The 25,599-nt window shown below is 57.2% G+C and overlaps 1 protein-coding gene across 7 annotated transcripts in view; it reads right to left on the bottom strand.

The window, feature by feature from the left end:
- Positions 1–2,360: 2,360 nt before the first annotated feature.
- The window catches only part of RPS6KA2 (ribosomal protein S6 kinase A2), a 347,458-nt gene continuing 324,219 nt past the window's right edge, over positions 2,361–25,599 (bottom strand). For all 7 annotated transcript variants that reach the window (XM_019412761.2, XM_053904291.1, XM_019412764.2 and 4 more), the window contains 7 exons: positions 20,200–20,289; positions 17,979–18,137; positions 16,346–16,507; positions 13,353–13,429; positions 11,377–11,494; positions 7,225–7,362; positions 2,361–5,507 (listed from right to left, as the gene is read on the bottom strand). In XM_019412761.2, the coding sequence (XP_019268306.1) occupies positions 5,382–5,507; positions 7,225–7,362; positions 11,377–11,494; positions 13,353–13,429; positions 16,346–16,507; positions 17,979–18,137; positions 20,200–20,289 (870 nt within the window). In that variant the 3' untranslated portion in view covers positions 2,361–5,381. The remainder of the gene's footprint in view (positions 5,508–7,224; positions 7,363–11,376; positions 11,495–13,352; positions 13,430–16,345; positions 16,508–17,978; positions 18,138–20,199; positions 20,290–25,599) is intronic.

Raw genomic sequence — 25,599 nt, 5'->3', positions numbered from 1 at the left:
CTTCTCAGCAGTCGTGCTGGGAGCCTGCTGCCTATCTTACTGCTGTTTTCTTTCTCCCTCTGCGAGGGGATTGCCTTCCCGGGGCGGGGGTGCTGCTTTGCTGCTGCCGCATCTCTAGCTCCGGGGACAGTGAGGGGCGGTGGTCCGGGCTCAGGAAGTGGTTTTTGAATTACTGAATCTCTGCCTTCAGGGATCGTCTCATTCGGTCTGATTTTTCATGCAGCGTTTACGACATCACTTCACTCTGGGTAGAAACGCTGAGAAACTGGCAACAGAGGAGGTTGAACTGACGTGAAGGCAGGTGTCCTGGTCCCGGGCGAGGCTGAGCAAGCCCAGCCGGGGGGACGCGGGACGCGTGCACACCGCCCGGGGGGGGGGGGGGCACACCTGCACCTGCTGTGGGCCTCGGACTCTGGGATCCGCCTTTGCACACAAAGTGTGCTCCTTTTACCTAGGAGGTCACGGGCCAGATGAAACGTCGGAGTCTGCCGGGGCCGAGCCCCGGCAAGCCAAGAGCCAGGCCTAAGGCTCCTTTACGACACGTGGCCTCAGCCTCTTGGTCTCAGCCTGGGTCGGTGTCCCTTAGGACGAGGGACCAGCTGAGTCTGAGAACAAATGCACAATATGCCACATGAAAGGGACCTGCAGGACCACTGCAAGTCCTTGGGTGACACTCGGGGACAGCAGACACAGAGCCGCTACTGTTGGGAGGTGAGTCCCCATGGGTCTTGTGTCTCTGTGCGTGTGTGAGCCGTCACTGGACAGTTTTCTCAAGGACGCTTGCCTGGAGGACAGGGACAGTGTCCCCCCGGGGGCCAAGGGCAGCCAGCCCTTATCGACTGGGGTTTCTCAGGTGCGGGTGCCCAGCTGTGACCTAGCCCGTCATGTGTGCCATTCTCCGTCACCACGGGGGGACCCGAGGGCAAGGGGGAAGGGCGTGGGCCTGGGGCCACGCTGTTTGCTGCGGGCTCTGACCCTGAGTCTCGGGCCTTCATCCACACACCGGAGACCGTGCCGGGCCGACTCGTCCCCAAAGCCTCCAAAACGTCACCGTTCTTGACATCCTACCTTCGCACCCAGACAAACACGCAGACTGAAGACGGCAATACGGACTCTCACTCTGTGTGATGTGGTGGAGAGGATAATGGGCCCTCAGAAGATGTCGTGTCCTGGTCCCCAGGACCCGTGAGTGTGTCAGGTGCTAATCAGCTGACCCTGAAACAGGGAGAGTATCCGCGAGTATCCACGTGCACTGAGGTCTCCAAGTGTCGTCAAAAGTGGAGGTGGGGGTGGGTGAGGGGAACGCACGGGCCTCAGCCTCCTGGGGCTGGCTCTGCGGATGGGGGAAGAGCCAGGGGCCCAGGAACGCGGGGGCCCCGGGCCCGGGAAAGGCAGGGCTCTGTTCCCGAAGCCCCCCAAACGCAGTCCTCCCCCCACCTTGACTTTGGCCCCAGGACCCACCCGGGACTTCTCACCTCTGGAGCTGTAACCTCAGCTGGGAGGGAAGGCTATTTCACACCACCAGGTCTGTGCCACGGGGTCGGTGACAGGGCATGGGGTGTGGGCATATGGTGGCCGCCTCCCCCCCCTCCCCACCCCCCCTGCCACCGCGTAGCAGGAGGCAGAATGTTCATGCGTTTCCCGTGGGCTCGAACCCCTGGGCCGGCTCAACACTCCTGCCTGCGCAGAGAGCCTGAGGGGTTCCGGGAAGAGTTCCTGGTGCTGCTGGGGAGGCATCTCGGAAGTGGCGGCAGAAAGCTGTGGACGTCCGTGTGTGTGCGCGTCTCGCTTGCGGACACGGGCCGCTCGGGAATGGACCAAACGGGAAGAAGAAATTAGGTCAGAGAAGCCTAGCTTCTCGTTTTGCTTGTGTGTCAAGAACAGACAGGCGGGAGGAGGCCGGGTGGCCGTGCAGAGAACGGGGACAGAGCGGGGACACCCCCGGCAGCCCCCACCCCCGCGCCACCTGCCTCGCCGCCCACACAGCCGTCCACGTGTCCGGCCGGCACCCGCCCCATCACGCGGCCAGGTTCCGTGTGGAGTGCGCACACACACAGACACGCACGCACACACTTGTACAAGGCACACGTAAGCACACAATCCGCTCGGGCACACGTGCACACACACACCACACAGCGCACGTGCGCACACACAAGCCGCACGCGCACGCAGAGGCACCTGTGTGCCCCCCACCAGCTCTCCACGCGGCCCGGACGGCCATCCAAGGGGAAGCCACCTTCCAGCCACAGGGGCCGCAGCCGGGACAGAGCGAGGGGGCAGCAGGGGTGAGAAGCTTATCTGCCGACGATAGTTGGCAACGACACAGACAGTCCCCAAATTACCGCTCTGCTAGGAAAATATTACACTTCATAAAACTCATGTTTATTCAAAAAAATCTATTCAGAAAGTCTGGAAAGCGTAATAAATATCTGTATAGTGGCCGCCCATCTCCAACATAAAATACAAAGCGTGAACACGGGAATGACCTGTACGCACGGTCGCGGGCTTGTAAACAAAGTGCCGAGTCGGGGGCTGGGTGGGAAGCGTGCTCCGCGGAGGCGACCTGCAGCGGTGTTGAGTTCCTGTCTCCCAGGTGACCCCCGGGCTCTGCGAGGCCCCGCGGGGTGCACCGCCCGGGCCCCTGCGGGGTCCTCTTCCGTTCTAGAACTTTAAGGACTCTTGGAGAGGTGAAAGGCCACAGAGCCGTTTGGAAAGAAAAACAGAGTGCAAATCAAGTTCCTCGTGTCCCGGAGAGACCCAGTCAAAAGCGTGAGGCAAAAATCCCAACGTGCGGCTTTAGGAAGAACACCATTTAATCAACAATACTGGCTAACAGGAAGCACTGTGGTCACTTCAAACGCCGGACAGTCCTCCAAGTGCACACACACGCGCACACACACACACACACACACACACACACACACACACACAGGTCACGGACAATCTGACCTAAGGATACAGGTGAGATCTCACTCCTGCCCGAGTCTGACTTGGGGCAGCATCTGGCAGAGCCCTCGCGGTGGGGGTGGTGAGTCAGGTGTTTCTGTCAAATGGGGGGGGGATCTCCAGGTGGGACGGAACCACAGTGGGCACCCCGGAGGGACCGCAGTGGCCGGGTAGGTTTTCTGGCGACAAAGTCTGTGGTTTTGGGATCCAGAGGGGCTGTGACTCTACATATTGGGGGCGGGGGGGACAGCTATTTCGTTCTGTGTGATCTCACCGCGTGTGCGAAGCCCACGGAGCCACGCATGACGGGCGGGGGCGGGGGGTGAACCGCACAGGGAGAACTAGGTATGATACCTTCCTTCGCACACGACCGCTGCTTATAAAGCATGGCTGCTGGCTGTTCCGCTCAAGACTCTGACGTTAAGCTGAAAATATTGACTTCTCCAGGCTGACTTTCTGTCAGACGGTTTCAAGTATCGCCTCGTTCTGGATAAGCTGAGAAAACAGAGGTATTTGGCGGACGTTCAAGTAACGGGGGTGAGCAGGGGGGGCCCTGGGGTCTCCGCTCAGGGCACGGCTTGGGCGAGGTGAGTCTCGGGGTCCCTCTGCGGCTCTCAGAGTGAGGATGTGGGGCTGTGTGCACGGTGGCCCGGAAGGGGATGACAGGCGGGGGGGGGAGCCTGGGAAGCACACACGGGCCACCCCCCTCGGGCCTGCGTCCCTCGCGCATTGGCCTCCGGTGAGCTAACCAGTGAGCCAGCAAACCTCGTGCGGCGGACAGAAGGCATGATGACCTCGGTTGGTACCTAGGAGGTCAAACCTGTGACCTAAGGGCTGTCCAGTTTTTCCTAAGTTTCTAACAGTCGATTAAAAGAATCCAGACCTAACACGAAACGGTTGAGGATCAAGTCTTTCTAGCCTTGGGGAAAAGCATTTTCTCTTGGGAAACACGAGAGATGCCTGATGAGGCTTGGCGCAAAACAGACGGGTGAACCTGTCCCCACCCTTTATGTCGTGTGGTGTCTGAGGGAAGGAGAGGGCTCGTGGAATAACGAGAGCTGCTGCAGAACGTTTACCTGTGAGGGTCTGAAAACAACCGGAGAAGGTAAGGGGTCGTGCCCAGAAGGCGACATGTGGCTCTTGTTGGGTAGTTAGCGGAGATGGGGGAGGAAGCGAACTAGGAAACACGCCTTCTCGGTGAGACCTGCCTGAGGGCCACCGGCGCCCCGCACCCTGCCAGGGCCGCGGGGAGTCACGGCCGGCCTGGGCGCACACGCTCCCCCTCCGCCTGGGCAGTGGCGTCCAGCCTGTCCTGGCCTTCCTGAACAAGGGGCGCCCAGCCCCGCGCTCCACGCCGCGCCCCTGCTGTGCGCACGCACCCCAAGGGAAACGTAAGACGTCACTGAAGAACAGAAACACAAATGCGACACAAAAGCACAGCTTCCACAAAGTGCACGGTAGCCCTGGAAATGCCTCCTTCCGCCCCCTCCAGGCCCCCGCGTGGCGGCCCGGCCTCCGGGCTCCCCTCTGGCTCCCTCCCTCCAGCTCAGGGTTGCCGGGGCCCCGGGAGGGGAGGGGGTCTCCCGTGGGCCAGAGAGAGGAAAGCAGACAGAGAAACCGGTGCTTTGGGCGAGCACGGGGGGCTGACAGAGGGCCGTGGCCGGCTGTCGGGCCTAGAGCTCTGTCTCCGAACCTCCGGGCGGGAGCGCGGACCCCGGCCCCGCAGCCCCCGCCAGCCATCCAGCCGCGGGGGGAGCAAGGACACGGGCCGGTGTGTGTGTGTGTCGGGGGGCACAGGCTGCAGCTGGCTCCTCCCCAAGGACGTGCTGTTCTTGTGAGAAGAGGCTTCCGAGGCAAGGATGCTGCTCGCCGGTTCCGGGCCGGGCTCCCCCCGCTTTCGGGTCTGCGACCCGGGAGAGAACAGCCAACACCTCAGTCAGAGACGAGGGGGAGATGGGACAAGGGCTCTTTGGATCATGTGGAGGGGACCCGGCGCCTAGTCTTGGGTGCCACGTGCCGACCCCGTCCTTCCGGCAACAGGCGAACCAGCCAGCGCGCCCTCCCGGGCCGGTAACGAGGACGCCGGTGTCCGGGTCTGGCCAAGTCGCTGGCTCTGTAACTGGCAAAAATCTCTGTCGCTCTCGATCTAAGCCACGATCGGAAAAGACCTCCAGAGTCCGAAGGGCCCTACGGGCGATCAGCAGGGTGGTGAGCGGTGACACGAGTCGGTCCGGCTTTGCTCGGGGGGGAGGAGGCGGGAGGCCGGAGGCGGTGGGAGGTCCCGGGGCCGGATCCCATCCAGGCGGAGCGAGAGAACGTGGAATGAGCGGAGGCGCCCGGGCCCGTGGCCGGGCGGTGGTCACTCCGTGGCGCCCGTGGCGGGGGCCCAGGCCGCTGCCCGCGAGCCCGAGGACGCTCTGCAGAGCCTGCGGGTACTACAGCCTCGTGGACGTGAGTCTCTTCATGCCCCTGCGCTGCGCCAGGCTGGACGACAGCACGGGCTCCAGCCGCGGCGCCTGCGGGGTTCGGTTCAGGGCAAAGTAGGTGGCGGCCATAGCCCCCTGCAAAGCGAAAGGAAGAGGCCGGTGACGCGCTGCCCGCCCGCTCCCGAGGGGGCCCGACCCCCGGCCTCGCTGAGCCCTCGTCTGCGCGCGCACGGCGGGCGCGGACGCCCTTCCTGCCGGACCCTGGGGCACGGGGCGCGACGTGCTCACTGCAGGGTCCACGTGCACTGGGGCCTCGTGAATAACGCGTCCGTCCGCCGCCCCGCGCCAGTCCCGAACTACGCCTGTGGCCTGTGACCTGGGGTATTCCGGACGCGCACGGAACCCCAGGATGGGGTCCCAGGCCCCGTGCCGCGGTACATTGCCACACCAGCAGGGCTTTGGGAGACCCGAAACGGCTGACCCTGACGTCTGGCCGTGGTGTGGCCCCAGTCCTTCCCGAGAAGCTCCGGGCAGCCGCTGCCCAGCATGTGAGGCAGAACCTGCTCGTTCCTGCGGTGTAGACCGCCCCCCCCCCGGTCGTCTGGATGCCCCCCAGTCTATCTGGTTTGCCCAGCGGGGTGCGGGTGAATCACGACCCAGGTGGCCAGAAGCCACTGCCTTGCCGCGGTTACGTGCAATGACAGGTGGCTTCCATCGGCACAGTTGTCCCGGAAGGTCAGGAGAACCAAGGCTGGGATCGCCGGATGGCAAGGGTCGAAGGAGAGACGTGAGTTAGAGGAGCGGCTATCCTGTCCACTAAAACCCTTTGATCCCTGGGGGACACTCTCACTGCTGCCGGCCGCGTCCTGACGGCGTTCCCTCCACAGCCTCGCGTCTCTTTCGCGGGCGTCGGGACGCGCTCGCCTAGGGGGCGCAGCCAGACTCCACGTTGCGTGTGCTGTGGGACCCGTGCCAGGAAGCCGAGGGAAGCAGGTGTGGTGAACGGCGGGGTCAGCAGACGACCGCGTTGGGGCCCCAGCCCGGGGCCCCCGCTCTTGTAGATAAGCTTCTACTGAAACCCAACTGCATCCATCCACCTGCGTATCGTTTCTGTGCTACGGCAGGACATCCGAGGCGTAGTGACAGAGACACCTGACTCGCAAAGCCTCAAATGTTCACAGTCTGGGCCTCTACAGACAAGTCTGCAGGCCTCTGATCCGGAATTGAGGGCTGGGGCGCCCGGGGGGCTCGGTCGGTTAAGCGACCGACTCTTGATCTCGGCTCGTGATGTCATGCTCTGTGGGATCGAGCCCCACCTTGGGCTCCGTGCTGGCAGTGTGGAGCCTGTTGGGGATTCTCTCTCTCTCTCCGCCCCTCCCCTGCTTGTGTGCTCCCACCCCCCACCCCCACCGCCAAAATAAATAAACATTAAAAAAATCATTAGAATGAAGGGCTTTGGAACCTTGAATTGGTACAGATGTAAGACTCCATCCACCTCCCTCTCTCCCTCCTTCTCTCCCACTCTCCACCCCATTTGTCTGTCTGTCTCTCTCCCACTTTCTCTCCGTCTCTGTCTCCTATGCACACGGGTGCGTGCACACACACACACGCACACAATGAAGCTGTTCAGGGTTGTTCACAGACGTGGTAGCTTATTCAGAGCTTTGCATGTGCTGGCTCGTCGGTGAAGAAACGTGTGGAAGTTAAGACATGAGGGATACGTGCTGCGCCCGTGATCGGTTCCCCACCTGCCCCCCACACTGTGATTTCTTCGGGTGAACTGGGAGGTCTCAGGGCCACGCCTCTGTGCTCCCCACCCCACTGATGTGCCCCCCTGACCATTTGTTGGTACCTTCACCAGGTGGGCGTCCTGTCTGCTGAGCTGGTTTTGGGACAGGTACTCTCTGTTCACGATCCATGGGTGTTTGAGAACTTGAACTGCCGTCAGGCGCTGATGGGGGTCCACGTGGAGCATCTTGGATACGACATCCTGTAAGGGCAGATCACAGGGAGGGGGAAGGGAGGCCGATCGAAGCTGATTCGAGCAGGCTCCCGAGTAAAATTCCTTTGCTTCCTCTCACGGCAAAACCTCACCGTTGTTCCGGCCGATGCTCAGCATTTTGGGGCCACGTGTTCACGTTCAGCTTTTAAAGTACGTGAGTGATTTTTAAATCTTAATCATCATCGACTTGGTGGCTCATTCCAGGCTTATAGTGGATTAAAGATTTTACATCCGAAGAGAACTCAAACGCGGAAACGTTAAATGGTGCATATAATGTAATGAAATGGTCTTTTAGTCAAAATGATATCCTTCCAAAGGGAGAAGCGAAAATAATGATTGTCCCACAGATTTAAACCAGTTATAACACTGGACGTAGGGGCGCCTGGGTGGCTCAGTTGGCTAAACGTCTGACTTCGGCTCAGGTCATAATCTCAAGGTTCCTGAGTTTGAGCCCCGTGTCGGGCTCTGTGCTGACAGCTCAGAGCCTGGAGCCTGTTTCCGATTCTGTGTCTCCCTCTCTCTCTACCCCTCCCCTGCTTGCACTCTCTCTCCCTCAAAAATAAATAAACGTTAAAAAGAAAACAATGGGTGTAGTTACATTTAAGTATAACTATCCATAGACATTTGCTATAAATAATCACCAGCCATGGAATTGACAATCTGTAGCCATTACATGTGTCCGATGGGCTAACAATGTCCAACAGAGGTAATTTTTTCTTCTTTTTTTCCTTTTTCTTTTTTAATGTTTATTTATTTTTGAGAGACAGAGCACGTGTTGGGGAGGGGCAGAGAGAGGGAAACACAGAATCCGAAGCAGGCTCCAGGCTCCGAGCTGTCAGCACAGAGCCCGACGCGGGGCTCGAACCCATGAACCATGAGATCATGACCTGAGCCGAAGTCGGACGCTTAACCGACCGAGCCAGCCAGTGCCCCAGAGGTAATTTTCTTATTTGACTGTAAGGTAATAACAATAAAAAGTCCTCCAAGTAGCTTAAAGACAAAGCTCCCGTTTATGTCACACATCGCAATACACGTACACGTGTGCACACACAGTCACGGCTCTGATCGGCATCTGTATAGCGTTCATGAGACTGTCTTCATGTGCTCGATGCACCTGTTCTCAAGAGTCATCGGGACTGGCCTTGGGGGAAGGAGGGCAAATATTACTTTCCCTGTTTTGCAGATGGAGATGTCGACATTTGTAGCCATTGAACAATTGTCCAAGGAAGAGCCATGACGAGAATCCATGCTCTTCTGCTAGCCTCCTCATCCTCCTCTGGTATCGCCGTGACATTTCTCAGTGAGACACATGAATTAGCGCACACGCATACCACAACGCTGAAGCACTCAACAGGAGATCTGGTCATAAACCAGGAAGGAGGAATACTACAGACTAATACAAAATCCTTTCCTTCTATAGAGAAATCCCATGCCTTTTAATATTTGATAACATTCATCTTAGTAACTTCTTGCAAGAAATATGTTCTGGAAGTATTACTGTTCCCGTTTCCAAGTGTAAAAATGGAAGCAGAGAGACCTTTATTTATTCGCTCAAGATCTCCTAGTAAATAATACCTTTCTACACGGTACGTGCAGGATGCGGGTAAAGTAACAACAGACCAATCCACGGGCTGTGTCTGTTTGGGGAAGATTGGAGGTTTGTCGTACGTACGGTGAACACAGAGGGGAAAAGGCACGGGGCCAGATGAGGTAGAAGACACGGCGGTGAAGGGGCAGGAGGAAATCGTCAAGGTCCTGGGAGGCAGTGAAGCCCTCTGCCCGCAATCTTGGTGCTTGACTTGATCCTGCACTTGGCTTGACTCCTGTTCTTGACTTGACTCCTTTCCTGACCCCTTCTCCCTGCCTCCCACTCTTGCCTCCAAGATCACCTCACAAAGGAACCCCCAGCACCCGAGTGCTGGTCTACTTTGGGGACCACCAGACTAGATAATTCCTATACTCATTTGAGACAGAGTGGATGGAAGGGAGCAGTGGGAGCGGCAGGGTCTGACACAAGGGATGCGCTCACCAGACACCAGCGGCTGTCTCCTCTGCCATCACCTCCGCCATGACCTCTGCCATCACCTCCGCCATGACCTCTGTCGTCACCTCCGCCATGACCTCTGTCGTCACCTCTGCCATGACCTCTGTCGTCACCTCCGCCATGACCTCTGTCGTCACCTCTGCCATGACCTCTGCCGCGACCTCTGTCATCACCTCCACCATTACCTCCACCATGACCTCTGCCATCACCTCCACCATGACCTCTGTCGTCACCTCCACCATGACCTCTGTCATCACCTCTGCCATGACCTCTGCTGCAACCTGTCATCACCTCCACCATGACCTCTGCCATCACCTCCACCATGACCTCTGCCGTCACCTCCGCCATGACCTCTGTTGTCACCTCCACCATGACCTCTGTCGTCACCTCTGCCATGACCTCTGCCGCGACCTCTGTCATCACCTCCACCATTACCTCCACCATGACCTCTGCCATCACCTCCACCATGACCTCTGTCGTCACCTCCACCATGATCTCTGTCGTCACCTCTGCCATGACCTCTGTCGTCACCTCCACCATGATCTCTGTCGTCACCTCTGCCATGACCTCTGTTGTCACCTCCACCACGACCTCTGTCGTCACCTCTGCCATGACCTCTGCCGCGACCTCTGTCATCACCTCCACCATTACCTCCACCATGACCTCTGTCATCACCTCTGCCATGACCTCTGCCACAACCTGTCATCACCTCAACCATTACCTCCACCATGACCTCTGCCATCACCTCCACCATGACCTCTGCCGTCACCTCCACCATGACCTCTGCCGTCACCTCCGCCATGACCTCTGCCGTCACCTCCGCCATGACCTCTGCCGTCACCTCTGCCATGACCTCTGCCGTCACCTCCGCCATGACCTCTGTCATCACTTCCGCCATGACCTCTGTCAGCACTTCCACAATCATCTCTTCTACCCACTTCACCATCTTCCCCATCCCCTCCGCCATCTCTGTACGAGGTCACACAGTGACGATGATGGCAGCACTGAAATCAGAACCCCAGATCGTCTACCCATTTCACAGTAACACAGGAAACGGAAAGTCGATACTCCTTCTTACTAGTGGTCCGGTGATCATTTACTATTTAATTAGAGAGGAGTTGATGATCTCAACTGAAAAAGACGAAGTCTGACGTTTCCTTAAACAAGGCTGGTCCCAAATGGCGAGGCTACCGAGAAGCCCCAGTGCGAAGCGTTCGAAAACAACAGAAACACATCTCTGTCCCAGAGTTGTCCTTGATCAGTCTGTGATCATTCAGGGCCGCCATTTCATGACGTCACCAGAAGTGTGAGGGTTAATTTTATGGGTCAACTTGTCTAAGCCACGGTCCCCGGTGTTTGGCCGAACCCCAGTCTAGATGATGCTGTGAAAGTCTTACTTAGACAAGATCGACACTGCAATCTGTCAGCTCGTAGTAATGACCCTTCATGGTGTTGGTGGGCCTCATCCAATCAGGGGAAACCCTGAAGGTTAAAAAGACAGAGGTTCCCCTAGGAAAAGGGAAGTCAGCCAGCAGAAGGGCTTTGCCCTCGAGCTATGAGACCAGCTCTTCCCTGAGTCTGCAGTCTGCTGACTCTGTAGACTTTAGACTTATCACATGTCACTTCCACAGTCACATGAACTGATCTTAAGAATAAATCTCTCTATCTCCGTATCTGCCTATCCACATGGAATCCAATGAATTCCACAGAATCTGTATCTGCCTGTCCACATGGAATCCAATGGATTCTATTTCTCTGGAGAACCCCAGGGCACCAAGACTGTGGGACACGTGAGAAGCTTTGCGAAAAAGAATTTTTCAACCGAGAAGCTAAAAAAAAAAATCTACGAGATAAAACACATGTGTTATTTCTATGAAGGGTCTCCCCGAGCTTCCTCGCAAATGGAGCGGTCACTACAGTCCCCACCCTAAGCAGCGAGAGCGCTGGGAAGCACTCACCTTTGCCGCATCAGAGACGGAGTCCCAGTTCCCCCCAGAAAGGGCGTATTTCCCACTGCCGATCCTCGCCAAAATCTCCTCGGGAGTGTCATCGGGGCCGTTTGCAAAAGGGGTAAATCTGTGCAATGAGAGAATTCAGGTAAAAAACCTCTGCTGTACGACCTACGGTGAAGTTCACAGCTAGATGTTGCCCCTGCCTTGTTGAGAATAGCTCTTTCTTTGCCGCCGTGCTCCAAATCCAGAATCAGGGGAAAGCGTTACTTATTTCTTAACGCTACGTCCCTCTTCCGTACTTGGCCAATGCTGTAGGTCAATAAGGCAAGTGCAGAAAACTCTGTGGACCCCAGCACGAGCTCCCTGGACCGTTTCTGGACCCCTGGGGACACTGTGTTAGGGTGGTTTGTCCAGTGACTCGTTGAGACCGTGGCAGAGAGCCTGAGATTTGAAGTCTGAGACCCATGGTTGGTCTATTACCAATTCCAGTTCTCAAACAAATTGTTTTTTGAAAGAGAGAGAGAGAGAGAGAGAGTGAGTGGGGAGAGGAAGAGTGAGAGAGAATCTTTTTTTTTAAAAGAATTTTAATGTTTATTTATTTTTGAGAGAGAGACTGAGTGTGAGTGGGAAATAGGCAGAGAGAGAGACACACACACAGAATCCGAAGCAGGCTCCAGGCTCCGAGCTGTCAGCACAGAGCCCGACACGGGGCTCGAACTCACGGACGGCGAGATCATGACCTGAGCCGAAGTCGGACGCCCAACCGACTGAGCCACCCAGGCGCCCCAATTTCTTAAGACTCAATTGCAAACAGGCAGGATAATACAATCGCGGGGACCTACAGAGACACTACACGATACGTCGGCACTTGCCGCGTTGTGAGTTATCGTATCACCTCCCACCATAGACCGGGGCATGCCAAGAAACGCCTTCCTGGAAAAGGAATTCTGCGTGAATCTCATGACACTTGGTCTTAGTGGCAAAGTTCGCGGTCTGAGATTTACGTACACACAACGCGAGTGTCAGAAAATCACAGAGCGATCCCACTCTGGATTCGTAGGGTCCTAGGCCTTTAAGGCTGGAGTCCTAACGTGTCACACAGTGCCTTCTTTTTCATTTAAAAGTGAGGGGAGTGAGGCCAGTAGAGGAAGGAGCCCAGCCCAGAAGCAGAGCTGGCGAGGGCAGACCCCGGATCGGAAGGGGCGCGGCGGACCCGACCCTCCTTCCGTGATGGCAGGCGTGTCGTCCGGTGGCCACGCAAATCAGTCACCTGCCTTTACCTGGCTGCCTGCCTCGAGGTGCTGTCTGACCAGGAATGTTTACGGGTGCTTCCTAAAGGAAACAGGGGCACCCGGGGGGCTCAGTCGGCTGAGCGGCCGACTTCGGCTCAAGGTCAGGATCTCACGGTTCATGGTTTCAAGACCCGCGTCGGGCTCTGTGCTGACAGCTCGGAGCCCGGAGCCTGCTTTGGATTCTGTGTCTCCCCCTCTCTCTGCTCCTCCCCACTCTCTCTCTCTCTCTCTCTTTAAATTTAAATAAACTTGGGGTGCCTGGGTGGCTCAGTTGGTTGAGCGTCCGACTTTGGCTCAGGTCATGCTCTTGCGGTTCGTGAGTTCGAGCCCCATGTCGGGCTCTGTGCTGACAGCTCGGAGTCTGGAGCCTGCTTCGGGTGCTGTGTCTCCCTCTCTCTCTGCCCCTCCCCTGCCTGTGCTCTGTCTCTCTCTCTCTCAAAAATAAATAAACATTAAAAAAAATGTAAAGAAAACATAAAGCTAACTTTCTCATCCCTGGTCTTTATTTGTCCCGAAAGGGCTAAGGAAGCCTGAAAGCGTTCACCCAGGACCTGTGAGTGTGTGTCCCCACCCTGGCACGGGGCAGGGCTGACCCTGGGCCCGGACAGGACAGCCCCTGACACCTCTGCCTCGTGATGGCTCGGGTGCGCGTGCCGTCGCGTGCTGACACCCATGGGAGGCGCGCATTACCCTGCCAGCATGGTGTAAAGCAGGGTCCCCAGACTCCAGATGTCACACGCTGCGTCATAGCCTTGTCGCTTCAGGACCTGCAGGGGAAAAGCAGGAGATGGGTGAGCACTGGGGAGGAAACTTCAAGCTCCCAGCGTGCTGTTCCGACGGGATGATGGGCTGGGCAGGTGGGGGACAGGGGACGTCTTCAGGGCAACTGTCGTTTATCAACGCAAAGTCAACCGTGGTGCCTGGCAGTAGGGCTCCCCAAGGACCAGGGCACACACGGGAACCACAGTTCTTGCCAGATCCACTGACACACGGGCTGAAAAGGGAAGACTTACTTTTTAAAGGAACTTTAAAGACATTATGGCAAAACGTACATAGCATAAAACTTACCGTCTTTTAAGAAGCATTTTTTTAATGTTTACTTACTTTTGAGACAGAGAGAGACAGAGTGGAAGTGAGGGAGGGGTAGAGAGGGAGGGAAACACAGAATCCGAAGCAGGGTCCAGGCTCTGGGCTGTCAGCGCAGAGCCCGACGCGGGGCTTGAACCCACGAACCTCGAGATCACGGCCTGAGCCAAAGTCGGACGCTTAGCGGACGGAGCCCCCCAGGCGCCCCTAGAATTTACCATCTTAATCAGTTTTAGGGGTACGGTTCAGTTACTCAAGCGTTCCCATCATCCACCTGCAGAACTCTTTTCTCTTGCAAAACTGCAACCACTCCCATCACACACTGGCTCTCTGTGCCCCGCCCCCAGCCCTCGCCCCCACCCTCCTTCGCCTCCTCCGGTCTTCTCTGCGGATTTGGCTGCTTTAAGGACCTCATGTAAGTGGAATCATACAGTAATTACGCTCTTCTGCCTGCGTATCACACACAACGTAACGTGCTCGAGGTTCATCGTGTTGAGGCGTGGCACGGGGTGTCCTTCCTGTTCAAGGCTCATAACCCACTGAAAAACATGCCACATTCTGTGCAGGCATTCAGCCACTGACGGACACGTGGGTGGCTCCCACCTTTGGTGAACAGGGCTGCTGAGAACACGGGTGGGCGAATATCTGCTCCTGTCTCTGCTTTCAGAAACGCTGGGCACGGGCGTGACCGCACCGCGTAGTGAGCCTATGTCTAGTTTTTTGAGGGACGGTTAAAACAGAAGAATTCACGCGTCCTAGGATTGCGTACTTCCGCGGAAGACGATGCTCTGATAGATTTATAGTTGAGAACAGTAAGGAAAGCAGCATAAATGCTCACGGATTACTGTACATTACGGGGTTGAGCATCAAACATGGAGGACTGTGTCCTACTGTCTTCGACACGAGGGCAAGGACCCCGTCTTCCCGTGTTTGCAACGCGGACACCGTGGGCTGTGCCGGGAACGCGGTCGGTGGCCAACCAGCCGGCACACGCAAATGAACCGAATGTTCGTCGTTCAAGCCCTGTCTCCACTGGCTGAGCGACCTTCAAAAGTCACTTGAACCCACTGAACCTGTTTTTTTTCTTAATCTATCAAGTGTGGCTAATAGTATCCACCCTGTGTACTTCGAACGGTGTATCAAGATAGAAGTAAAAAATACCGGTGAGGGGCGCCTGGGTGGCTCAGTCGGTTAAACATCCGACTTCAGCTCAGGTCATGATCTCACAGTCTGTGATTCAAGCCCCGCGTCAGGCTCTGTGCTGACAGCTCAGAGCCTGGCGCTTGCTTCAGATTCTGTGTCTCCCTCTCTCTCTGCCCCTCCCTTGCTCATGCTCTGTCTCTCTCTGTCTCAAAAATAAAAAAAAACTTAAAAAAAAAATACCGGTGAAAGTGCTTTGGAAATGGTAAAGCAATAGACCAATTTAAGATACTCCATAATCGCTAAAATCAATACCATCAATATTATTTCTTTTTTTTTTTAAATTTTTTTAATGTTTATTTATTTTTGAGAGTGAGAGAGACAGAGCACGAGCAGGAGAGGAGCAGAGAGAGAAGGAGACACAGAATCTGAAACAGGCTCCAGGCTCTGAGCTGTCAGCACAGAGCCCGACGCGGGGCTCGAACTCACAAACCATGAGATCATGACCTGAGCTGAAGCCGGACGCTCAACCGACTGAGCCACCCAGGAGCCCCCCATCAATATTATTTCTGATCAGATAAGGCAACAATAGAGGCTTATAAGCAGATTATTTCAAAGGGGCCCCAGGTAGCATCTGGGTGACCCAAAAATGGCCTTGTGTCCCACGCGTGTAGGCTCCGTGCCCAGCTGCATCTCGACTCAGCACCCTGCCTTCCTCACCACCCTGGGGCGGGGCGGGGGGGCTACCTCTCAGCTCGCAGACCCACCACAAGGTGCCAGCCTGCCTTCACCAGCAGCCAGAAGGATCCACACAGAATCCAGACCCACCACCTGTTCTCCTTCCTAACCCCTCATTCCCACCAGCCCTGTCCTGCTCGACCGGCCTCTCAGGTTTTGTTGCTAAGTTTCTAGAAAGCAAGAAACTGGGTTTGTCTTCGTGAACACATCAGTGACTTCAGAGCCTAACAAAACCATCCCCGGGAGCCTGAGAAGGTGGAAATGTACCCGAGGCCGTTGCTGAGATCATCTGACCCACTGGGTGCCGGCCAGGAACCCTCCCCTGCAAGTCGCCACGGGCCTCGTGTGACATTCCACAGCGGCCGGCCGGCATCCGCCGTGGGCCGCAGTCTGGAGCAGCATCTGGCACAGAGGAGACCCACAGACACGCAGCCCCCCGCCGCCCCTCCGTCTGTGCAGCTGTAGGTAGGTTTCTGATCACAGGGGACCCGTTAGCTCCCTTCCGGTGACAGGACAGTCCGACCGCATCACGTCTCAGCGACTCCCAGCAAACGCTCGGGTTTGATCCTCATGGTCTACCGCACAGTCCGATTTTACATGAGAACATCACCATGAAAAGCGTGACAAACAGGAAACTAAAGCGGTAAGGTGAGGGTGCTTGAGCAAGATCCCCCTTTGCAGTGGGGGAGGGCGCGCCTCCGCGGGCTCGGAGGTCTTACCTCCGGGGCGACAAAGTTTGCCGTGTAGCAGGGTGTCATCAACAGCCCGTTCTCAGCTCGAAGCTGCTTGGCGAACCCGAAATCGCAGATGCGGATGGACTCAGGGTTTCCAGACTCGTCCATGTACAGTATGTTACTTGGCTTCAGGTCTCGATGAACAACCTGGAAAGGCAGCAGGCCCAGGATGGGGCAAGAAAGGGAAGGGGCGGTGCGTTCAGAAGAGCAGGGCTTATACTGGGGCTGACCTGCGGGGGGCGGGGGGGGGGTTCCCTCCTCTCTTCCTCTCGCGTTGACGCTCAGACCGGGGGGCCCCCTAGAAACCTCTTTGGTGGCGAATGAATATTTCAATGAGTCAGTAACTAAGCAGCTACCTAAGCTGAGAGCATCACGTGCGGTGAGTTCCGGTGATGTGGATGAAAAGACCTCTACAGGTACGTGTTTATCGTGTGCCCACCACGCTCCAGCGCGGTGAGGGGCCGGGCACACCACAGAGCGAGGCAGACGTGGGACGTGTGACCACGGACAGGCCCAGGCGATCGGCAGGAGCCCTACAGCCGCCCCTGTGCCGAGGGAGCCGCGGGGCTCCAAGCACGAGGGACAGGATCGGCCAAAGTTGTCATCACATCTCAGAGCAAAGCAGCTACCTGGGGCCCACGGCGGTTTTTCTGAAGGGGACAGAGGCCGACTGGGAGCACACGTGTGTGTCTGAACACGGCCTGGAAGCTGCATTGTCCTGTTAAAACCCAGGCACGGGGTATAGGAGGGAGGTTGGAGGGACACAGGCGGGCGGCCAGCCGGGTTTACGGAGACCCTGAGGGCAGGGGAGCAGGAGAGTCTGGGTCCATCACCCTCCTCATTCAAGAGACGCCAGTCTGGAAAAACCATCGTCCAAAGGGTCTCCTCTGGGGTTCTGGGAAAATGCTCCCTACTCCCGGACCGCCGGGTGACCACCGAACAGGCCTGCCGTGTGGTCCCAGAAGGGCATCGTCCTGTTCAGAGGCGGCTGCATTTTAAACGCTTACGACCACACGTGTGGGGCTGGCCGGGGGAGCACCGTCCGCCTCGCAGGAAGGGCCGAGAGGACGGGGGCTGGAGCAAGGCGTAGGGCCACGCGGCCACCCCCAGCCAGGCAGCCTGGGGCTGCGAGCGCGGGGTCTGGAAGCCCAGAGCCCGGCCGGACCCTGTCCTTGTCACTCCCTCTGTGCAACCAGCCCCAGGCAAGATACTTCACCTTCCTGTGCTCTGGCCTCCCGGTCTGTCCGGGACTGCAGACGTGGAGGGCGCAGAGCAGCGTGTGGAGGACGGGGAGGCGGCGGGAAACCTAGCCCTTACTGTCGTTTCACCCGCGGAATTCCTTTGTGTTGGTGCAGGAATTCAGTTCTAAGAGCAGGTGACGGAAACTCCAAAATTCCCCTTTACCAAGCCCACCTACATTTTTCTGTATAACCGGTCCAGGTAAACGTAATGTCTCCGGCTGGCTCCCCGGGACACAGCATGTGCCTTGACCTTGGCCCCTGCGGGGGCAGGTGTGACGCAGAAGGAAGCCGAGGCCCCCCCTCCCACCCCCCCGCTCCCTCCCGATCCTCGGTTCCTGCTCTGACCCGGCCCCTCCCGGGGAGGACGGCGGGCTCACCCCCTGCGAGTGGAGGTAATCCATGGTCCTGGTGATGATGCACAGCACGTCGCTGGCCTCCCGCTCCGAGAAGTGTCGCTGTCGCAGGATGCGGTCCAGGAGCTCCCCGCCACGCATCAGCTCCGTCACCAGGTACACGAACTTGCCGTCGTCGTAGACCTGGGAGGCGGAGACAGGGGCGCACGGACCTCAGGGCCCACGCAGGGACCGCGGCCACCCCGCCCCCTCGCCAGCCAGCCTGCTGTGGGGGGAAGGGCCGCCCTGGAAGGGGCGGAAGCCGGTGCACGGGCTGGGGGCTCAGTGCCCAGCACCCCCCCCTCCCCCACCCCCCGCCGGGTGTCAAAAGAAGGCTTCTGGTGAAAATGAGCCAATGGCCATTCCAGTCACGCCTGACGCGGTTCTTAGGAAAAGCCGGCTTTAATAATCTGCCACAAAGCAGGGAATGAGTCAGCGAGGCCAAGAGCTTGCAAGGGCGAGGTTTGAGTGGAAATGAATCGTGGGGGTCTCGCTCCCCTCTCTGCTGGGGAATTAGGGACAGCACCGTGCTGCTGTGGGTCTCCAGGGCCGAGCTCTGCAGACTTTACCGGGCACACCACTTGGGGTGGGGGGAGGGTTGTCGTCAGCAGGCAGGGTCTGGCCCAGCAGGTCTGGGTCATGTCCAAGCAGCCCCCAGGGGCCCTCTGTCCCGCTGCACCGTAGACCAGACGCAGCCAGACCCCAGAATCCAGAATGGGAGCGGCGGGGAGGCACAGAGAACCCACCGCATGGCAGCCGCACTTTTATGGCCGAAAGCAACGGAAAAGGAGAGCTTCGTCAAACCACCTTCGCGCCCAGGAACTTAGAAACACCATGGCCAAGGGGTGCCTGGCTGGCCCAGTCGGTGAAACTTCGGACTCTGGATTTCAGCTCAGGCCGTGATGTCACGGTTCGTGGGTTTGAGCCCCGAGTCGGGCTCTGTGCCGACAGCACGGATTCTCTCTCTGGCTCTCTCTGCCCCTCCCCTACTCGTTCTCTCTCTCCTTCTCAAAGTAGGTAAATAACATAAAAAAAAAAAAAAAAACCCAAAAAACCCCACAACAGCCAAAAACTCCTCCGCCCTTGCTCTTTTCGTGACATGCCTGTGTGGACACAACCACCCTGCCTACGGGCGTGCCCGGGCATCGAGAAGAGCCTCGTGGAAATGGGGCAGATCCCCCACAAACGAGCAGTTTCGAGCTCACAGATCAGCGAGTTTCCAGAACAAATGGCTGAAACGATTTGCCTGACTCTGGGCTCAATGCAAGCTGTAAAGGTAATTTGGGTGTATTTGTTTCCAGTTTATGAACCCAGAACATGCTCTACTTTGGAGAATGTGCTTGTGAACGTATCACCAGCTGGGGACCTCGCACCCCAACAGGATGGAAGTGGCTTGGAAACCTTAGGGGGTTTTCACATTAGCCGCTTTGCGCTTGTGGATCTTAACATATAAATAAAAGCCGAAATGCAGAGAGCCCCGAACGGTGCAGCGAAGGCGACGGGGGCCCGGTGACGGGGACCCAGGGGGACAAAGCCGGCGTTCACTCTACTCTTGTCAACACAGGTGCCTGTTTCGCATTTGCCTCAGAATCTGGTCGGCATTTTGCAGTCCTCCTGCTCCAGGAGCCGACGGGGCCTGGAGGGAGCTCCAAGTGGCCTCAAAGTCTTAAGGTTTGGGGTTGGGGACAGTGGAATCGCTTGGGAGTGTGAGGGTGCAGGTGGCCCCCTCTGCAGGTCTCTGCAGGAGAGGGAGAGGTGAAAGCCCCCTCTCCCCTCCGGCCCCACCCCTGCAGCCCCGGGCTCTGTGGTGTCCTTCCAGTGGGGAGGACCCCTGCTCCCTTCCCTCTCCCAGGCCAGCAGGGGTGGAGGACGCTGGGAGGAGCCCCAGGGCCAGAGCTCCGGACCCGGGGTCTCGGGTCTGACCCAGCCCCGTCTCGTCCACTCCATGCTCTTGTTTCTGCTACGTTCAGGAACAGCCCAGAGTCTGCACCAGCTATCCTGCCCTTTACATGGCACTCTCTCTGATTTGGGAGGGGGCCCGCTGTCCCGGGGACTCGGGCTCGCAGGTGCCGAGGGACCTGGGGGTGCACGCGGCAGAGGCTGGCACACACTCGTGGGGGCAGGAACAGTGGCTGGACCGCGGAGAAAGCCACCCCCGGAGAAACACGCCGACACGCGACACGGCAGCCGTGTGACGCTCACTCACGTCTTTGAGCGTGATGATGTTCGGATGCTGTCCGTATCTCAGGAGAATCTCGATCTCTTCCGAGGGGTCTCTTTTACTCTTATCGATGATCTGGAATGAGCAGAGCACCTGACGTGAGGCTCCCGGGCAGCATGTGCTGGCTCGGACCCTTTCTGCCTTCCCTTCGCCTCCAGCTCACGCCCACAGGACACCTTACAGTCGCCTGGATGTTCGTGGCAATCCTCCCTGCCGACGAGCACCAGGGCGACACTTAAAAAAACAGGCACGAGCCTCAGACACGAATGCTAAGCTACTGCAGGGCGGGTGGAGAGGGGCGAATTTTAAGCTACTGCAGGGCGGTGGGTGGAGAGGGGTGGGCTCGGGGAGCTCACTCAGGCACCACATAACAGAAGGTGCTTCTCCACTAGATGGCGGGCTCCGGGTGGGTGGCCTGTGCTCCTCGCTCGTCCAAAATGAGCCCCCGGCTGCCGCCGGGCGTCTCTTAGCCTTACTCTGCAGCTACGCGCTGGCAACAAAGTGTGGCCAAGTGCATGGCTCTCCCCAGGGGGCACGGGGCTGGCGTGCACGCTGAATCGGCCGCTGTGGCTCAGACACGCAAACATCCCCCCCCCTCCGCAACCCAGCACCTGTAGCCCACGTTGCGGGCTAGCAGATAAAATCCTTCCGCCTGTGAAAACAGATGGCCTCCGATGACAGGACGAGGTGTTATGAACAGTGCCCCTATTTTTTTTATTTGAGAGAGAGAGAGAGAGAGAGAACACAAGTGTGTCTGAGTGGGGAAGAGGTACAGAGAGAGAGGGAAAGAGACAGAGAATCCCAAGCAGGCCCCACTCTCAGCACAGAGCCCGATGTGGGGCTCGATCCCACGACCCTGGGATCATGACCTGAGCCGAAATCGAGAGTCAGATGCCTAACCGACTGAGCCACCCAGGCACCCCTGCATCTTGGCTCTCAAGCCCACAGCCAAGCTCCGAGGACCCTGGTGCCCCAGGACTGTGAGCCCCGTGACACACGTTGTTACACAAACAAAAAGTTAAGCTCCCTCCCTTAACACATTTTTCTCGTCTTGCTACATTTAACTCCACTGGAGTTCTAACTCGGACCCCAGGATTACTTCTGTGATGGAAAGAAGCTAATGCATCGTCCCAAGGGAGAGCCTTTGTGGAGGCTCATTCGGCAGGGGTGGGGGTCCTTAATACACGGCTTGGTGGGACGTGAGCTGGCCGGGCCCTGGCATCCCTTCTGCTCCAAAGGCCCGCAGGGACGTACGGTCTCTCTGGTCTGTGACCTTCTCTTTGAAATCGGAGATGGTTGAAATACGTTACTGGATTTTTGAAAAATTAGTGGCGGATGCATCTCTTTTCAAAGAAGATTTCATAATGAAAAAACGTATTCTTAGCATAGATCTGTTTGATCACTCTCATGGTGGCGTGGGATGTGGGAAGCCTTTTCTCTACTGCCCGTGGCCCGGGGGTGGGGGGACAGCCAGCAGCTACAGGGCCAGAGGGGGTGGCTGTGGGGGCCGTCCTCCGACAGGAGCTGGGGCCTTTACCTTCCTCAGTCCTGTGGCATCTCCCACGGAGGAGCCGACCTGAAGCCAGAAGGCAAGGCAGGGAGGTGGGGAGGTGGGTGTGCAGGGGAGGTGGGCACCCAGCCCGGAGGGGAAGCCGGGCCCAACAGTGGCAGGCGCAGGACCCGACGGCCGCCCTCCTGGCTCTCCACCATCTCCCCGGCCTGGGCAGGGCTGGCCCGCGTCCCCACGGCTGCACGCCCCGGGCTGGCCCCGTGTGTGGATCCTAACCCTTGTCAGCAAGTCCTGGCTGCTTTTAGCCACAAATCTTTTTGTCTTCACAGAGATGCTTAGCCGTGAGGCCCAACGACTGGTCCCCGAGCGCGAGCTGCAGTCTGTGCTGGGGGAAGGCAGAGCCCAGAAAGAGGTCCGAGCACACTGTTTAGACATGTCTAGGAATGAATCTCCTCCCTGTGGGATTGGTTTCTTGGGACTGGCATTGTTAGACTTCTGGTCCAAGAAAGTGCTGGTGGCTCAAGTTCCTTATTCTGAGAATATACTGCTTTATAATCTTTCTGAGGCAACGGAAGAAGGGACTGTCCACATACGTGCTGGCGAGCCAGGCCTCCTCCCTCCCAAGCTGATGCTCAGGTAATCCTGACGGAACACGGAGGAGGCGTCGGGACGCCCACCCTGTCTCCTTCTCATCCAGCAGCGGCCGCAGACAGCAAGCGGGGCACCGCCTGGGGGGTCGGCCACCCACCCCGGCCGGTGAGCGAGCCGTCCGCGGTGCCGCTCTCTAGCCAGCTGGGCGCTTGCGGGGCTAAGTCAGTGTGCCAGGCAGTGCCGGGCACGGGAGGGCTCCCTCCACAGGCGAAGCTCAGAGGTACCGACCAAGAGCATTGCCTGCCTGCCTTCCTCCTTCCTTCCTCCCTCCCACCCACCCTTCCTTCCTTCCTCCCACTCTTCTTTCCTTCCTTCCTCCCTCCCTTCTTCCTTCTCCTTCCTTCCTTCTTCCTTTTCCTTCCTTCCTTCCTCTCCCCTTTCTTTCTTTCTTTTTCTTTCCTTCTCTTTCCTCCCTTTCTTTTCTTTCCTTCTCTTTCCTCCCTTTCTTTTCTTTTTTCTTTTTCCTTCCTTTCCTCCCTTTCTTTTTTCTTTCCTTCTCTTTCCTCCCTTTCTTTTCTTTCTTTCTTTCTTTCTTTCTTTCTTTCTTTCTTTCTTTCTTTCTTTCTTTCTTTTTCTTTCCTTCTCTTTCCTCCCTTTCTTTTTCTTTCCTCTTTCCTCCCTTTCTTTCTTTCTTTCTTTCTTTCTTTCTTTCTTTCTTTCTTTCTTTTTCCTTCTCTTTCTTCCCTTTTTCTTTCCTCTTTCCTCCCTTTCTTTCTTTCTTTCTTTCTTTCTTTTTCTTTCCTTCTCTTTCCTCCCTTTCTTTTCTTTCTTTCTTTCTCTTTCTTTCTTTCCTTCTCTTTCCTCCCTTTCTTTTCTTTCCTTCTCTTTCCTCCCTTTCTTTTCTTTCCTTCTCTTTCCTCCCTTTCTTTTCTTTCTTTCTTTTTCATTCCTCTTTCCTCCCTTTCTTTTTTTTCTTTCTTTTTCTTTCTTTTTTCTTTTCTCCCTTTCTTTCTTTCTCTCTTTTTCTTTCCTTCTCTTTCCTCCCTTTCTTTTCTTTCCTTCTCTTTCCTCCCTTTTTCTTTTTTTCTTTTTCTTTCCTTCTCTTTCCTCTCTTTCTTTCTTTTTCTCTTTCCTCCCTTTCTTTTCTTTCTTTTTCTTTTTCCTCCCTTTCTTTCGTTCTTTCTTTCTTTCTCTTTCCTTCTCTTTCCTCCCTTTTTCTTTCCTTCTCTTTCCTCCTTTTCTTTCTTTCTTTCTCTTTCTTTCTTTCATTTTCTTTCTCTTTTCACCTTTTCTTTCTTTCTTTCTTTCTTTCTTTCTTTCTTTCTTTCTTTCTTTCTTTCTTTCTTTCTTTCTCTGTGCCTCTGTCTCTGTCTCTCTCTCCTCCTTTCTTTTTACTCATGGGTCTTGAACTCATGACCCCAAGGTCAAGACCCTCATGTTCCAACTGAGCCGGCCAGGCTCCCCTCGTGTGCATTTTTATTCCTGGCTACCGAAGAGAGGCCTAAGGCCTCATGGTGATCAGCCTTGTTTCCCTCTTCCTTTCCATCTCTGCACATCTCCACCTTCCCCTTCCCCGGCTCCCTCCACAAGCACCCCTCCTGGGACACTGACTCCTGTGGGGAAAAGGGCTTTATGATGAGCATGCGGTGGGGGGCTCACAGGCCTGAACAGCCCCTCGAGGCGGAGTATTTCCCTGGCTTGTTCCAAGGATCAATGCCCTATTTGGAACAGGGGTAGGAGAACGTGTGATCGTTTGTAAGATTTAGCAGACGACTTCTCTCGTACCATTAACTTAGGCAAATTAGTTTGCTTACACAGTGAAAGAACTCTGAGTTTTCCGGCTGGAAAAAAAACGAAAGTTTCCACGCCAGTGTGCCTTCTAAAACTAAGCTCTGTTCATGTCAAACATCTGTCTTGATTCTGCTGTGTTTCTGGTTGGCACACGGCATACACATACGGAAACGAGCCCAGACACGCTAACGCTACCGTAAACGGTCTGCCGCGGACGCAGAGCGGGCTGGGCGCAGGCAGCGCGGGCCCAGCTGCCCGTGTGCGTGGACGGGCCCAGCGACTCCCGGAAAGAACTGGGCGACACGGACTCACACACTCGTCAGGACCCTCCTGCATCTTTACCCGAGTCTGTCGCTACAACAAACTACGTGACTTCGAACCACGCAAACGCGCTACTGAAAAGAAGGCATGGCCGTGTCTGACGCGGGGGCTGCCCCGGGAGGAGCTGGCCACGGCTCCCCAACGTGCCTCGGCCCGCAGGCGCCTTTTAGCTGCGGGGACCCGCTTTTACGTCTGCAGATACCATGGCCCGCGGCCAGGGCTGACGTCCGAAGCGCATCCAGCTTCGGACTCCTCAGTCACGTGGGCTGTTGGCGGCAGCTTCTGGCTCTGCGATCCCTAAGACGCCTCGGTGGCTGGCTTGTGGGTTCCCTGAGAACAGGTCCGTGCTCCCGCCCAGGACCTACCGCTGTCTCTGCCGTAGGAAGAGCACTAACAAAAGAACCGTGCAAAGGAACGGACAGCGTCGGCTGGCCGAACGAGGGGATCCGTGCAGAACGCGACGTGTTCCCAGACGAGAAACGCTCCAGTCCGCACCTGTCCTGTCAACACTGACAGTGAAGAAGCCCAGGAAAGGCTGGAAGTGACGTGGGATGTGAGGAAAAGCTCCTGATGCTCCTTGGACGTAACACTTGTCCCTGACACCAACGGTCACAACGGGGGTGGAGAGATGGACAGGAGAGGAGACACGAAGTCTGTCGGGTGTGAAGCGTCACGAGAGAAGGCACTGCGGGCCACGGAGCACGGAGTGACAGCACAGGAGCCGGGGCGGGGGGCAGGGAGACCCCGGCCGAGAGCAGGGGCCTGTGGACACGAGGTGGCCGGCACCCGGGTCTCGGGGAGGAAAGTTCCAGCCCCAGGGAGGCAAACGTGTTCCCCAGGCGGGAGCCTCCCGTGTCCTGGGAAGAGCGTGGGGAGTTGAGTCCAGCTGGGGAGGTGTGGGAGGGGGGACAGGCGACGGGGCCTCGCCACTGGCTGCGGGGTTTGGGCTCCGGGGCAGTGGGGTGGAGGCCGCGGAACCACCCGCTTGGCGTGGCCGTCTCGCTCTCTCAGGACCCGGGTGTCGCAACACGCAAGGGGGTGAGCTGGACGGGGGTATCACGGTCCCCCCCTCGGAGCAGAGAGGCAGCGCCCCGCGGAGGTCAAGGGCATGCACCCCCTGGAGGGAGGGCGGCTCCCCCATCTACGAGCTGGGTGTCCGGTCTCTGTGTCCC

Source organism: Panthera pardus, unplaced genomic scaffold (genome assembly GCF_024362965.1).
Source record: "Panthera pardus isolate Hobbes unplaced genomic scaffold, ASM2436296v1 HiC_scaffold_17, whole genome shotgun sequence".
Classification (NCBI taxonomy): Eukaryota; Metazoa; Chordata; class Mammalia; order Carnivora; family Felidae; genus Panthera; species Panthera pardus.
This window is presented reverse-complemented; position numbering and strand designations above follow the sequence as displayed.